Genomic DNA, 16722 nt, shown 5'->3' with positions numbered 1-16722 from the left:
TATTAATCGGAATGGTTTAACTGTTAAAATGTCTGACACAATTAATGGCTTTCATGTTGATTTCAAACCAATTCTTATTTATTTTATTTATTTTAAAATAGAATTTATAAAATAAAATAATTAAAAAAATCATATGTCATAATCTTTTCAATTATATATGCTACTCAAAATTAGTTAGGACGTTTGGTTTTTCTATTTTGATTTTGAGTTTTCTCGTTTCTATGATTCTTTTTAAGTTGTAACAAAAAAAAATGCAACCCCAACAATGAATAAATAAAAAAAATCGGTGCTAGAGATGATAGATTAAATACTAGTCTTATATTAAAATCTAAGATACACCAAATCACCATTGAAGCAAATCTTTTTCAATGGAGTGGCAACATCCAAATTTATGCATTTTTTTCATTTTTGTATTTATAAATTTTATTAATTTTTATTATTTATTCATGACAATAAAGGTTAATACATTTGACCCAAAAATGAACTTTTTATTATTAATATTTATATTTCATTTTCGACAAATTCTAAATTATGTTTTGCATTTTCATTATAAATAAAAAGATTATTGTTTATAACACTTATTTTTCTAATTTGATTAATAAAAATATCATAAATGTGTCTAATGTTTTCTACATTTTTGTAAATTTCAATCTTTATTTCTATTTTAAAAAAATTGTTACCTAAATATGAATTCATAGGTTGAAAATTTTGATTTAGATGGTTGAATTGCTTAGCCACCACTTGGATAAAGAATGGTTTTGTTTTTGAGTCGGTTTTAAAATATAAATGGGATTTAATACCTTAAATATAAAACTTAGCGAGACGGGATTAAATGGGGTGGAAGGTAATAATTGAAGTTACATTTTTATCCCGTACAAATAGAGATGGATTAAATAAACAAATATTGCCATTATAGAAGCGATAAAAGGAGGCAATAAAACTATAATAAATGACTTTTCTACTCTTTCTCAAACAAGAAAATAAAGGCTAATTTTAGTCCAAAAGGAGCTTTACATAACATTCACACTTTTATATATAGTATAGAAATGAAGTGTGCTTATCTTTTGTTTTAACTTGTGTTAAGACAGAGAGGGAGTGTTACTTGTTGTTAGGTGGATGGATCTACATAGATTTGTGTTGTCTATTAGCGTTAAAAGATCATAGCATTGGCAGGACAACCACGGTTTCCACGCTTTGAAAACTTGAAAAAAAGAGGGCAAAACAAACATTGTACCCTCTCTCAAGAAATAATGATGTCCAATATTTCAGTAACCTTGGGGTCTTTTTGAGTATTTTACCCTAAAATATATAATAGAATTTATATAATATGAAACATTATATATAATATGTATTATTTGTATCATTTTATAATATCTATATACATAATATGATATGATATAAAATATGTATAAATTGGTATATAATTCATATATATACATAATAGATTGTGGTCTACACTTGAAATATTGCTCCTAGGTCCATGCCCAAACATTTTCAAGCTAGAGAGTAATAACCAAACTTAGTCTTTGACCGATTTACTTCGACAGATTAACTATTAACCCTCTTACGTGTCTAGAATGTAATCACATAAGGCTTTCATAAATTGTCTCTTTACTTAAGTATGGGCTGATTTCAGGATTTGTGGTATTAATTATGTATTATTTTTATATATTCTTATTATCTTTTTTATTTTTAAAATTGGTAGAAAATAATTTTATAAATAAAAGACTTTTAGTTTTTTTATAGTTTTATATTAATTGTATTAAATTATGGACTTAATTAATTAATGAACTTATTATGTTTTTAATTAATTATTTTTAGTTTAAGTTATCAATTTAAATAAATAAGTGTAGTCACTCCAATTTTTTTTCTCCTTTTGTTCAATAAAAGAACAACTCTTTTTCATTTTTTTCCAAGGATATATTAGTGATTGATCTTTCATTAATGGATGCCTTATATTAGAAAAGTGAAGAGAAGTTAGAGAGGAGAGATTGTTGGGATGTGGGAGAGGGGGGAAAGATTTAAGGGGAGAATTCTAAGAAAAGGTAAAGAGGAAATGAAGTGATTATGTGGAGAAATTAAGAACATAGGTGAATATAGATCTTTACAAAAATGCAAAATGGAGAAAATGGAAAAAAATAATAGATAGGGAAATTTATAGCTATCTTACCCATTTCTATCAGCCATCGTTGACCTGGATGCTAGGACACAGTTGGACCCAGCAATCATTTACCAACTGGTGCCATTTCACTTTTAATAGGTACGTTGGTAAAAAACCGTTGACGTGGTCAGCTACCCGCTGACGCAAGCAGTCGAACCATCAACCTATTTGGTCGGGATAGTAGTTTTGGTCATCTTATATTTTAATTATTGTTCAATTTTTTTACTTCAAAATAGAATGGGTCATCCATTCAAACCGGATGGTCGAACAACTGACATGGAAACTAGTGGCCAAAGCAGTTTTGGCTTCAGATCAGTTTTTAAAATATTGGTCTTAGCATATACATGATATATGAAAGCTATAGACAATGTTTGAGAGAGAGAGAGGTAGAACCTAGCTGGGGTGGAAAGGGACGGAGAACGAGAGAGGGTAGGCGAAAGGAGGGGAAGATGCCTATTTTAACATGCAGAATGAGGTGCTCGTTAACTGGGGTCTCTCCTTAATAGGGGAACAACAAGGACAATGAAAGAGGAAACAGATGACTTGCAGATCTGGATCTATATTTAGTGAAACCTTTTGGTTTTGGTAAGCTATTGACATGTGTTTAGGTTTGCATGGTTTTTGGCCTTTGTAACTCTAAGAAAGTGGAAGACGATGAACACCTTCTATTATATATATTAACATATGAATTAAGGCAGTATTTGGGAATAGGTCCTAAGAAGAAGAAGAAGAAGAATAGAAGAAGAAATTATACAGCAAGAATAGAAAATGGGTTGGAAATTGAATCTTCATATCATATTTCTATTGTTCTTTACGTTGTATGTGGTAGAAGCCCAAGATTTTGACGTGACAAAGTATGGTGGAGCAGCCGGTGCAGACATCACCCAGGTTAGAGTTTGACAGACTTTAATGATATCTACTCAATATATAGAATGTCAAATCCATTATAAGTTTTTTTTTGTATGTATAAACACAAACACAATCAGGCTCTGTTGAATGCTTGGAAAGATGCATGCGCAGCAACAGGGACAGCTCAAGTTATTATTCCAAAAGGGACATATACATTGAATGAAGTAAAGTTTCTAGGACCCTGCAAAGGAGAAATAATCTTTCGGGTTGAAGGTTTGGTACAGGCTCCACCCGATCCAGCTGCCATTAAATCCGATGCCTGGGTTGTTTTTGAAACCATCACCGGCCTCACAGTGTTTGGAGGTGGAACCTTTGATGGCCAAGGACAAAAGGCATGGACTATGAATGACTGTAGCATGCATTTTGACACCTGTCGGATACTACCAACAGTGAGTTTTTTTCGATGAATTAAGTACAATTAATCCAAGTTGTATGTTGGTTATTATTAATGTTATTATTGACATGTCATCAAAATCTATTAAACTTTTGCTTTGGTACAATTAACAGAATGTAAGATTCAACTTTATCACTAATGGTTTCATCCATGACATAACCTCGTTGAATAGCAAGATGTTTAACCTCTTTCTATTGGGTGGAAACAATGTGACTTTCCAACATATTACCATCACGGCACCGGCAAACAGTCTTAACACCGATGGCATTCACATTGGAAGATCAACCGGAGTGAAAATTTTGGATACAACAATTGGAACAGGTGATGATTGTGTCTCAGTTGGAGATGGTACTAAAGATTTAACCGTCAGCAAGGTAACATGTGGACCAGGGCATGGAATTAGCATTGGTAGTTTGGGTAAATATGACAACGAAGGACCTGTGGCTGGAGTGCATGTAAGCGACTGCACCTTGACAAACACAGATAATGGTGTAAGGATTAAAACTTGGCCCAACTCTAAGCCTGGAAGTGCCTCCGATATCTCTTTTACTGGTATAACTATGAACAATGTCTCCAATCCAATTATCTTAGATCAAAACTACTGTCCACACGCAATCTGTGACACGGTACGTAATTTTTCTTTCTTAGTATATACATATATAAGGGAAATTTAGTAAATCATAAAGATTTAGGGAGTTTAATGATATATTTCTTTCTTTTGTTCTTCTTTGCAGCAACCATCACGTGTTAAGGTGAGTGGAGTTAAATTTGATAACATTAAGGGCACTTCGGCAACACAACAATGTGTAATACTTTCATGCAGCCCGGCTGTGCCTTGTGAGAATGTGGAGATTGGAGAAATCAACTTGGTTTATAATGGACCACTAGGACCTGGAAATTCTACATGTTTAAACGTCAAGCCAACCTTTACTGGCCATCAAGTCCCACCTGTTTGTACTCCACCCCAAGCATGAACAACTATGTGAAGGATAATTAATTACTTATGTATTCTCCACATGTTTCAATGAAACAACTGAAATTTTGATATTTATGTAAAGCTATTTTTCTATTTTAGAGCTTATTAAGATCATCGAATTCATTCAATGAAATATCAGAGGATACTGTAACGCACCCACTATTGGTCTTACTGTTTGCCAAGGAAGCATAACCCAAGAGGGAAGGTGAATTGGGTTCTACACACTTCTTTCCCAACTAATCTCCTTTTCAAAAGCTTGAGTGCTAATCGAACGTTGTGGAGATCAGTAATTGAAAAAGTTGTGTGACAAGAGAAATAATGTATGTAATAAATTCAAAGAACAATGGAATCACAACACAAATAAGTTTTATAATGATTCGGCCAAAGTTGTCCTACATCCTCTCCTTGGCACACCGCTAGACTTCCTGCGTGCCAGCAAGACTGTTGTAGTGTTAATCATTCTTAAGTTAATGTATGCACTTGCACATTTAGAAAACTCATAATGTTCTTAATGAGTTTGTTATTATCAGAACGCATAGTGTTGAAAGTCATCCTCTTTCTTCTTCTATATTTTCAAAAAGTCATCATCTTTTAGGAGATACTTATCTCCACAAGAAAAATGTCCAATTGACTATTTAAAGCGTTTATTTATTATTCATGATGACTCCAAGTTTTCTGGCAATAATAACAATGGTGGTCGTGTCCAACAAGAGAGTACCTCATTTACAAACAACCTTTAGGACTGGTTGGTTAAGAATTTCTAGCAAGTGCGAACAATCTCAATTGGCATGACAAAAACTACCATCAACCAAATCATATTATAGCTTTAAGGAGATGAGTGTGGAATGTGGAGAGAATGATCAATGCCTCTTATCAGCAAGGAGATTATACAAGTTCCCGGAGTAGTCATACTCATTTTTGTATGTCACAAAAAGTTAAAAAAGTCAACATTCAAGAATACTTTGTGAAGATAAAAATTCATAATGATTAACCCATTTTTTTTTAGGTTATTGTGTTGAATTTATTTTACCCATTTTTGTATAAGTAGTAAGTGTGCATGTGCTTTGCACGTGGTGATTCTAGATGATGATAATTATAGTAATAATATATCCAAAATTTTCTATAATCTTTATGTATTTTGTATTTTTTGTTTTTATATTTTTTCTTGTTTTTTATTATTAATCAGAAGTAGATTGCAAATTTCAAATCTGATTACATAAACACCTCGTCCAAATACGTGATAGTCAGATCGACTTGTGAACTTTCAAGTATCATTGACTTGCCTACCTGCTTTGCTAAACTCTTCCTTTGGTAGTATTATATCTTTTTTTTTTTTACTTTTTTCATTTATCAAAATAAAAATGTAAGATTTAAATAGAGTGAATGTGGCAAAAAGTAGTAGTTCAATTTATAATTTAAACCTTACAATTAAATTGAGACTAAATTCCAAAATGTGTATTTTAGCCACTGCATTAAAAACCGGACTATATGGAATGGACAAACCATTTTGGCCTGGTAACCGATCAAGTCCTCGGTTGTCATTTGCCCTCAACTGTTATTTACAGGAGCCGTTGAAATGGTTAGAGAACTATTAATCGGAATGGTTTAACTGTTAAAATGTCTGACACAATTAATGGCTTCCATGTTGATTTCAAACCAATTCTTATTTTTTTTATTTATTTTAAAATAGAATTTCTAAAATAAAATAATTAAAAAAAATCATATTTCATAATCTTGTTCAATTATATATGCTACTCAAAATTAGTTAGGACTTTTGGTTTTTCTATTTTGATTTTGCGTTTTCTCGTTTCTATGATTCTTTTTAAGTTGTAACAAAAAAAAAATGCAACCCCGACAATGAATAAATAAAAAAAAAAATTGGTGTTAGAGATCATTGATTAAATACTAGTCTTATATTAAAATCTAAGATACACCAAATCACCATTGAAGCAAATCTTTTTCAATGGAGTGGCAACATCCAAATTTATGCATTTTTTTCATTTTTGTATTTATAAATTTTATTAATTTTTATTATTTATTCATGACAATAAAGGTTAATACATTTGACCCAAAATTGAACTTTTTATTATTAATATTTATATTTCATTTTCGACAAATTCTAAATTATGTTTTGCATTTTCATTATAAATAAAAAGATTATTGTTTATAACACTAATTTTTCTAATTTGATTAATAAAAATATCATAAATGTGTCTAATGTTTTCTACATTTTTGTAAATTTCAATCTTTGTTTCTATTTTAAAAAAATTTGTTACCTAAATATGAATTCATTGGTTGAAAATTTTGATTTGGATGGTTGAATTGCTTAGCCACCACTTGGATAAAGAATGGTTTTGTTTTTGAGTCAGTTTTAAAATATAAATGGGATTTAATACCTTAACTATACAACTTAGCGAGACGGGATTAAATGGGGTGGAAGGTAATAATTGAAGTTACATTTTTAACCCTTACAAATAGAGATGGATTAAATAAACAAATATTGCCATTAAAGAAGCCATAAAAGGAGCATTAAAACTATAATAAATAACTTTTCTACTCTTTCCCAAACAAGAAAATAGAGGCTAATTTTAGTCCAAAAGGAGATTTACATAACATTCACACTTTTATATATAGTATAGAAATGAAGTGTGCTTATCTTTTGTTTTAACTTGTGTTAAGACAGAGAGGGAGTGTTACTTGTTGTTAGGTGGATGGATCTACAAAGATTTGTGTTGTCTATTAGCGTTAAAAGATCATAGCATTGGCAGGACAACCACGGTTTCCACGCTTTGAAAACTTGAAAAAAAGAGGGCAAAACAAACATTGTACCCTCTCGTCATGAAATAATGATGTCCAATATTTCAGTAACCTAGGGGTCTTTTTGAGTATTTTACCCTAAAATATATAATAGAATTTATATAATATGAAACATTATATATAATATGTATTATTTGTATCATTTTATAATATCTATATACATAATATGATATGATATAAAATATGTATAAATTGGTATATAATTCATATATATACATAATAGATTGTGGTCTACACTTGAAATATTGCTCCTAGGTCCATGCCCAAACATTTTCAAGCTAGAGAGTAATAACCAAACTTAGTCTTTGACCGATTTACTTCGATAGATTAACTATTAACCCTCTTACGTGTCTAGAATGTAATCACATAAGGCTTTCATAAATTGTCTCTTTACTTAAGTATGGGCTGATTTCAGGATTTGTGGTATTAATTATGTATTATTTTTATATATTCTTATTATCTTTTTTATTTTTAAAATTGGTAGAAAATAATTTTATAAATAAAACTTTTAGTTTTTTTATAGTTTTATATTAATTGTATTAAATTATGGACTTAATTAATTAATGAACTTATTATGTTTTTAATTAATTATTTTTAGTTTAAGTTATCAAGTTAAATAAATAAGTGTAGTCACTCCAATTCTTTTTCTCCTTTTGTTCAATAAAAGAACAACTCTTTTTCATTATTTTCCAAGGATATATTAGTGATTGATCTTTCATTAATCGATGCCTTATATTAGAAAAGTGAAGGGAAGTTAGAGAGGAGAGATTGTAGGGATGTGGGAGAGGTGGGAAAGATTTAAGGGGAGAGTTCTAAGAAAAGGATAAATTAAAGAGGAAATGAAGTGATTATGTGGAGAAATTAAGAACATAGGTGAATATAGATCTTTACAAAAATACAAAATGGAGAAAATGGAAAAAAATAATAGATAGGGAAATTTATAGCTATCTTACCCATTTCTATCAGCCATCGTTGACCTGGATGCTAGGACACAGTTGGACCCAGCAATCATTTACCAACTGGTGCCATTTCACTTTTAATAGGTACGTTGGTAAAAAACCGTTGATGTGGTCAGCTACCCGCTGACGCAAGCAGTCGAACCATCAACCTATTTGGTCGGGATAGTAGTTTTGGTCATCTTATATTTTAATTATTGTTCAATTTTTTTACTTCAAAATAGAATGGGTCATCCATTCAAACCGGATGGTCGAACAACTGACATGGAAACTAGTGGCCAAAGCTGTTCTGGCTTCAGATAAGTTTTTAAAACATTGGTTTTAGCATATACATGATATATGAAAGCTGTAGACAAAGTTTGAGAGAGAGAGAGAGAGGTAGAACCTAGCTGGGGTGGAAAGGGACCAAGAACGAGAGAGGGTAGGCGAAAGGATGGGAAAATGCCTATTTTAACATGCAGAATGAGGTGCTCGTTAACTGGGGTCTCTCCTTAATAGGGGAACAACAATGACAATGAAAGGGGAAACAGATGACTTGCAGATCTGGATCTATATTTAGTGAAACCTTTTGGTTTTGGTAAGCTGTTGACATGTGGTTAGGTTTGCAAGGTTTTTGGCCTTTGTAACTCTAAGAAAGTGGAAGACGATGAACACCTTCTATTATATATATTAACATATGAATTAAGGCAGTAATTGGGAATAGATCCTAAGAAGAAGAAGAAGAAGAAGAAGAAGAAGAAGAAGAAGAAATTATAGGGAAAGAATAGAAAATGGGTTCGAAATTGAATCTTCATATCATATTTCTATTGTTCTTTACGTTGTATGTGGTACAAGCCCAAGATTTTGACGTGACAAAGTATGGTGGAGCAGCCGGTGCAGACATTACCCAGGTTAGAGTTTGACAGACTTTAATGATATCTACTCAATCTATAGAATGTCAAATTCATTATAAGTTTTGTTTTGTATGTATAAACACAAACACAATCAGGCTCTGTTGAATGCTTGGAAAGATGCATGTGCAGCAACAGGGACAGCTCAAGTTATTATTCCAAAAGGGACATATACATTGAATGAAGTAAAGTTTCTAGGACCCTGCAAAGGAGAAATAATCTTTCGGGTTGAAGGTTTGGTACAGGCTCCACCCGATCCAGCTGCCATTAAATCCGATGCCTGGGTTGTTTTTGAAACCATCACCGGCCTCACAGTGTTTGGAGGTGGAACCTTTGATGGCCAAGGACAAAAGGCATGGACTGTGAACGACTGTAGCATGCATTTTGACACCTGCCGGATACTACCAACAGTGAGTTTTTTCCAATGAATTAAGTACAATTAATCCAAGTTGTATGTTGGTTATTATTAATGTTATTATTGACATGTCATCAAAATCTATTAAACTTTTGCTTTGGTACAATTAACAGAATGTAAGATTCAACTTTATCACTAATGGTTTCATCCATGACATAACCTCGTTGAATAGCAAGATGTTTAACCTCTTTCTATTGGGTGGAAACAATGTGACTTTCCAACATATTACCGTCACGGCACCGGCGAACAGTCTTAACACCGATGGCATTCACATTGGAAGATCAACCGGAGTGAAAATTTTGGATACAACAATTGGAACAGGTGATGATTGTGTCTCAGTTGGAGATGGTACTAAAGATTTAACCGTCAGCAAGGTAACATGTGGACCAGGGCATGGAATTAGCATTGGTAGTTTGGGTAAATATGACAACGAAGGACCTGTGGCTGGAGTGCATGTAAGCGACTGCACCTTGACAAACACAGATAATGGTGTAAGGATTAAAACTTGGCCCAACTCTAAGCCTGGAAGTGCCTCCGATATCTCTTTTACTGGTATAACTATGAACAATGTCTCCAATCCAATTATCTTAGATCAAAACTACTGTCCACACGCAATCTGTGACACGGTACGTAATTTTTCTTTCTTAGTATATACATATATCCGGGAAATTTAGTAAATCATAAAGCTTTAGGGAGTTTAATGATATATTTCTTTCTTTTTTTTCTTCTTTGCAGCAACCATCACGTGTTAAGGTGAGTGGAGTTAAATTTGATAACATTAAGGGCACTTCGGCAACACAACAATGTGTAATACTTTCATGCAGCCCGGCTGTGCCTTGTGAGAATGTGGAGATTGGAGAAATCAACTTGGTTTATAATGGACCACTAGGACCTGGAAATTCTACATGTTTAAACGTCAAGCCAACCTTTACTGGCCATCAAGTCCCACCTGTTTGTGCCCCACCCCAAGCATGAACAACTATGTGAAGGATAATTAATTACTTATGTATTCTCTACATGTTTCAATGAAACAACTGAAATTTTGATATTTATGCAAAGCTATTTTTCTATTTTAGAGCTTATTAAGATCATCGAATTCATTCAATGAAATATCAGAGTGTATTCTAACACTCCCACTATTGGTCTTACTGTTTGCCTAGGTAGCATAACCCAAGAGGGAAGGTGAATTGGGTTCTACACACTTCTTTCCCAACTAATCTCCTTTTCAAAAGCTTGAGTGCTAATCGAACGTTGTGGAGATCGGTAATTGAAAAAGTTGTGTGACAAGAGAAATAATGTATGTAATAAATTCAAAGAACAAGGGAATCACAACACAAATAAGCTTTATAAAGGTTCGGCCAAAGTCGTCCTACTTCCTCTCCCTGGCACACCGCTAGACTTCCTGCGTGCCAGCAAGATTGTTGCTGTATTAATCATTCTTAAGTTAATGGATATACTTGCACATTGAGAAAACTTGTTAAGTTCTCAATGAGTTTGTTATTATCAAAACGCATAGTGTTGAAAGTCATCCTCTTTCTTCTTCTATATTTTCAAAAGGGCATCCTCTTTTAGGAGATACTTATCTCCACAAGAAAAATGTCTAATTGACTATTTAAAGCGTTTATTTATTATTCATGATGACTCCAAGCTTTCTGGCAATAGTAACAATGGCGGTCGTATCCGACAAGAAAGTACCTCATTTACAAACAACCTTTTGTACCGGTTGGTTAAGAATTTCTAGCAAGTTCGAACAATCTCAATTGGCATGACAAAAGCTACCATCCACCAAATCATTTTCTAGCTTTAAGGAGATGTGTGTGGAATGTGGAGAGAATGATCAATGCCTCTTATCAGCAAGGAGATTATACAAGTTCCCGGAGTAGTCATACTCATTTTTCTAAGTCACAAAAAGTTAAAAAAGTCAACATTCAAGGCTACTTTGTGAAGACACAAATTGATAATGATTAACCCATTTTTTTTTAGGTTATAGTGTTGAATTTATTTTTCCCATTTTTGTATAAGTAGTAAGTGTGCATGTGCTTTGCACGTGGTGATTCTAGATGATGATAATTATAGTAATAATATATCCAAAATTTTCTATAATCTTTATGTATTTTGTATTTTTTGTTTTTATATTTTTTCTTGTTTTTTATTATTAATCAGAAGTAGATTGCAAATTTCAAATCTGATTACATAAACACCTCGTCCAAATACGTGATAGTCAGATCGACTTGTGAACTTTCAAGTATCATTGACTTGCCTACCTGCTTTGCTAAACTCTTCCTTTGGTAGTATTATATCTTTTTTTTTTTACTTTTTTCATTTATCAAAATAAAAGTAAGATTTAAATAGAGTGAATGTGGCAAAAAGTAGTAGTTCAATTTATAATTTAAACCTTACAATTAAATTGAGACTAAATTCCAAAATGTGTATTTCCGCCACTACATTAAAAACCGGACTATACGGAATGGTCGAACCATTTTGCCTTGGGAACCAAGTGAGTACCCATACAAACACATAGACGAGTTTCTGGAAATTTGTTCATTGTAAGGATCCAGAACTTCAATGATGATGCCCTTAGATTGACTCTTTTCGCCTTCTCCTTGAAAGATAAGGCCAAACACTGGTTGGGGACTATAGGGAGACCTATTAGAACTTGGGCAGAAATGCAACAAGAATTCCTTAGATAGTTCTACCCTATCGGATGAACTAATACCATGAGAAGAGCCATCACTGGATTCACCCAAACACCGGGTGAACAAATTCATGAGGCTTGGGAGAGAATGAAGGAATTAATGAGAAAATGCCCACACCATGGCCTGTCCCAGTGGCAAATTGTCTAAGCCTTCTATGAAGGTTTGACAGATCAATATAGGCGAATGGTAGATGCATCCTGTGGGGGGGGGCATTTGTGAGCAAAAGTGAGAATGAAGCATATACGCTTTTCAAGACCTTGAATGAAAACTCCATCAATAATGCATCCTTGTATTCCTATGAAAGATCGGTGGAACCCACAAAAACGGCAGGGCTCTATGAAGTCAGGAATTATACAGAGCCTGAGGCAAGAATGGACTTGAATGTCATCTCACGAAAATTGGACAGTGTAGATCTTCTAACCTAGAAGCTTGATCAGTTTTTCACCTATAACCAACAATCGGGCCCATCTACACCCTATCCTGAAGTTGCTCCATTTGTTCTAGCCTAGCCCACCAGGTTGATGATTATCCTACGGCGGCCCAGTTTCCGCCTTTTATCCAAAAATAGGTTTAGGCAGCCCAGAGTTTCTCAAGGTCCAACAATGATCCATTCTCAAATACTTAAAACCCTGGGTGGAGAAATCACCCTAACTTTTCTTGGAGGACACATTAACCCAATTCACAGTCCCAACAGTATCATCATCCATCTAACTCCATGGCCCAACAATTTCAGAGGCCACAAGTACAGAACCAATTCCAGCAGATGTACCCTCGGAACCAACCGAGACCCAACCGTATCAGGCTTACCCTTAACCGCTTCAGACCCATACAGTAGATGACTAATTCATTCAGCTTCAGCAGCTAATCCTAAATCAGCAGTTGTACTTTACCAGATTAGAAAGCCAAATAGGACAGCTAGTCGAAGCTAATGCGAGGAGAGAAGTAGGGCAATTACCGAGTCAACCGGTTGCAAACCCTAGGAATTAGCTACCGGGTCCTCCACAACAAATTCAACCACCTCCTAAGAACCCTCAGTTCAAAAATGCCAAAGCTGTTACAACCTTAAGGAATGAGAGAATTTTAGAAGACCCATATGAGGAAAAGAAAATTGAAAAGAAAAAAAGGAGCAGGAAGATCCTAAGTTGGGGGGAGAAGAAAAAGAAAAGGAAACTTTAGAAGAATAACCTTTAGCGAATCAACTTGTGGTCCCCTTTCCAACCGTACTCACAGTCGGGCTGTTGTGAAAGAAGAAAGAGATGCGCAACGAGGAGATCAGGGAATTATTCAAATAAGTCAATATTAACATCCCTCTCCTCGATGCAATCCAACATGTCTCAACCTACGCCAAGTTTCTGAAAGAGTTGTGCACTCAAAAGAGGGAGCCACGATCGGCCCCACAAAAAGTGATGCTCTCGGCAGACGTTAGTGCGGTCCTCCTAAACCAACTTCCCCAGAAAATGAAAGACTGGGTGCTCCTTTCATAAGATGTGTCATCTCTGGAATCACCTTCGATCGGGCCCTATTGGATCTTGGGGCCAATGTAAATCTTCTTCCATCCGTCATTTATGAAAGGTTCAGGATCAGCGAGTTAAAACCTACCCTAGTAATTCTACAACCCGTCGATCAGTCAGCCAAGACTCCTCGAGGTATTATCGAGGACGCAGGATAGAAGATTGTTATTTCCCAGTAGATTTTGTTGTCCTAGACATGATCCCAACCAAGGAACTGAACCATAGCCCGATAATCTTAGGATGACCATTTCTAGCAATGACCAATGCAAACATCAACTGTAAATCGGGAGAAATGGACATCTCATTTGGGGAGCAGAAAGTCTAGTTAAATGTTTTTAGTGCCTCTAAGTATCCAAACCTAGGGGAAGATGAGTTCAAGGTAGATATAGTGGATGACTTTTTAAATGATCTATCTACCCCTTGGTTAGCCCAATCTGAGCCCTATTTGCATGAAGAAGAAAGTAAGTCTGAGAGTCTAGATGAAAAAAGTGAATGAATGTGTCTGGCTGAAGACGTTAAACTTAGCATTGATTGGGAGGCAACCCAACGTAGTTTTTAGTGTTTCTGTTGTTAGGATTTGAGTTTTTTTCCTCTTTTTTTTTTATTCGAGACCAGGTGGCAGACCTTGAACCCCTCAAGAAAATCCTATTGATTGTTCCCTTTGGCCCAAGTCCTTTTTGCATCAGCCTAGTCATGCCATTAGGGACAATGGTACATAAGTTGGGGGTGAGAAAAGAGAAAAAAATGAAATTTTGAAAAAAAAATTGAGAAGCTAAGCCTTTAAATATGTAGAATTAAAATTTCACTAGAAAAATTAAAATTTCTTCCATTAAAAGAGATTCCCAAACAGAGAAAGTTGAGGAAACTAATAAAATAATAGTGAATTTTGTAGAAATTGGTAGCAAGTGATAGGAGTAAAAATTGGTCTTATTTGAATATTGTCGAAACCGTTTAGAAATTAGAAAATACTCCCAAATTTGCCCCTGCCAAGATAAGAAGAGAAAGATGGAGAAATTAAACAAAAATTCTTCAAATTGTTAGAAATAGTGGACTACCCTGAACAATGTTGCAAAAAAAAAAAACAGAATAAAAGGTCAATGGACGCCCTAGACTTAGTAACCAGGTCTCTTCACCTAAGTCAAGTGTCGAGATTCGCGTCAAACGGAAAAGGGAATGCCAAAGACACTTACCTAACACTTAGTAACCGGGTTCTTCACCTAAGGCAAGTGTCGGGATTCGCATCAAACAGTGGAAGGTAGCAACAAAAATAAGTGTGCATATCAAGTTCAGGGGTAGAAATCCACTATAAAAAATGATAAGAAGTATACCCGCCTAATTTTAAAAATCAATCTCAGCTTATCGAGACAGTCTGCAAATGGAAGGGTATATATGATTTTTAAGGCAAGTTTCTGTAATATTCAAAGCAAGATAGTTTTACCCCCTAAGTCCAATACCGATCTATACAAAGTTTGAGAATTCTGGAATCAGGATACTTGACTAATTTTGTGAGGGATGATCTTGCAATGGGAATGATCTCTTTACTCTGTGTAACTTTAAGGCTGCATTGCTAAGGGACTAGCAATGGTTAAGTTGGGGGTGTGACAACTTTGTATTTTAATGCCTTAAGGGCATCATTTTAGGGGTATTTTCGGCCTTAGAATAGTCAAAGTGTGCCCTTTTCCTAGTTAAATTCAATGTTGTGACCTTTGAGGGTCTCTGTGCAACTTCTATGGAAAACTGGGGAAGTTACATGGATAAAATGTAGTTTTTGGAAAGCTGATGTGAAGTCCAACCGAAAGATGGGGTATTTTTGTGAAAAACTAAGAATAGGAGGACGTCTCCTATCTGCTAAACCCAGAATGGCGCCCCTCCTACTATATTAGCATGCTCCCTTTCATTAGCAAACCCTAGGGCGCCTTCTAACTCATTCTTTTCATCCTTAGCAAACCCTAGCCGCCCCTAGCTGCTCAATCTCCACCTTCATCTCTTCTAATCTCCACCATTCATTTTAGGGCACTCTCTTTTTAGCTTTTTAACCCTAGGGCACCACCTAACTTCTAATCCTCACCATTCAGCCCCTTGCCATTAGACATCCCTCCATTCCATTTTCTATCTCAGTCATCCACTCTAGGGCGCCACCCACTCCTTTTAATCTCCACCTTTCAACCCTAGGCGCCTTAATCTCCACCCTTCATTTTTGGGCGCCCAAATCTCAGTCCTACATAATATTGGGCACCCTCTCCTTCTCTTCTCAGCCTTAGGATCAACCCAGAACCATCCTAACCCTTCATTAGAAACCCTAGGGTGCCTATATCTTTGCTAAAACCTAGCTACCGCCCCCCTCTTTCTCTCTAATCCCAATTGTGTCTATCCTTCTCTATAAAAAGGACCCAAGGGCTCCTAAGAAGGGGTTGGATTCTACCTCTAGGTAAGATGGAAGGCTAATCTTGAGAAGTTTAAGGGTAGAGGAAGAGGAGAACGCCCAGGCAAGAGGAGGGGTTCCTGCTTGCAGTTCGCCTAAGCCACTACTGCCACCTCTAGATTCGGATCCCAACCATTAGTCTTAGATTTAAAATTTGTTCTTTCATTTCTAGTTCCGTTTTTTCTTTCTTTCTGCAATTTACTTTCATTCAGTTTGATTTTTGTTTTCTTTTCTGCAGATCTGGAATTCGGCCAGGTAAGACGGAAGGCCTAGCTCGAGAAGTTCAAGGGTCAAAGGAGAGATTCGGAGACTACTACCTCTGATCGGATTACAAACTGTTTATTCCGTTCTTTTATTTATTTATTTCTGTTATTTATTTATTTTTTTGCACTTTTCACTTCCATCACTATTTGAATTTTATTTTAATGAATTTCAGCTTAATTAATTAAATTTCGTGTTTCTGCAACTCTTAATTGTGTTCTCTTTCCCGGATTTAAGTAAATAATAATTTTCCCTCGCTTCCTTGTGGATACGACCCGTTCTCACCATTTACTGCATTTGTAATTGTTTGAGAA

General features: G+C 34.8%; 2 protein-coding genes and 1 non-coding gene across 3 annotated transcripts; 2 read left to right on the top strand and 1 right to left on the bottom strand.

Moving 5' to 3' along the window:
• Nucleotides 1-2864: 2864 nt before the first annotated feature.
• On the top strand, nt 2865-4521 carry LOC148801073 (exopolygalacturonase-like). The gene is made up of 4 exons (XM_088902321.1): nt 2865-3049; nt 3148-3459; nt 3578-4090; nt 4199-4521. Exons 1-4 carry the CDS (start codon nt 2930-2932, stop codon nt 4436-4438), a joined length of 1185 nt encoding a protein of 394 aa, XP_088758447.1. The 5' UTR covers nt 2865-2929; the 3' UTR covers nt 4439-4521.
• A 4385-nt stretch (nt 4522-8906) lies between these two features.
• Nucleotides 8907-10628, top strand: LOC148801072 (exopolygalacturonase-like). Its single transcript, XM_088901824.1, has 4 exons — nt 8907-9103; nt 9202-9513; nt 9632-10144; nt 10254-10628. Exons 1-4 carry the CDS (start codon nt 8984-8986, stop codon nt 10491-10493), a joined length of 1185 nt encoding a protein of 394 aa, XP_088757950.1. The 5' UTR covers nt 8907-8983; the 3' UTR covers nt 10494-10628.
• Nucleotides 10629-12232: 1604 nt separating this feature from the next.
• On the bottom strand, nt 12233-12339 carry LOC148801071 (small nucleolar RNA R71). Its single transcript, XR_016084864.1, has one exon. It is a non-coding gene; the product is annotated as a small nucleolar RNA R71 (small nucleolar RNA).
• Nucleotides 12340-16722: the final 4383 nt, after the last annotated feature.

This window comes from Nelumbo nucifera, chromosome 3 (genome assembly GCF_055504915.1).
Source record: "Nelumbo nucifera cultivar China Antique chromosome 3, China Antique-T2T, whole genome shotgun sequence".
Taxonomy (NCBI): Eukaryota; Viridiplantae; Streptophyta; class Magnoliopsida; order Proteales; family Nelumbonaceae; genus Nelumbo; species Nelumbo nucifera.
The sequence above is the reverse complement of the archived record's forward strand: the minus strand, read 5'-3'. Positions and strand labels throughout refer to the sequence as shown.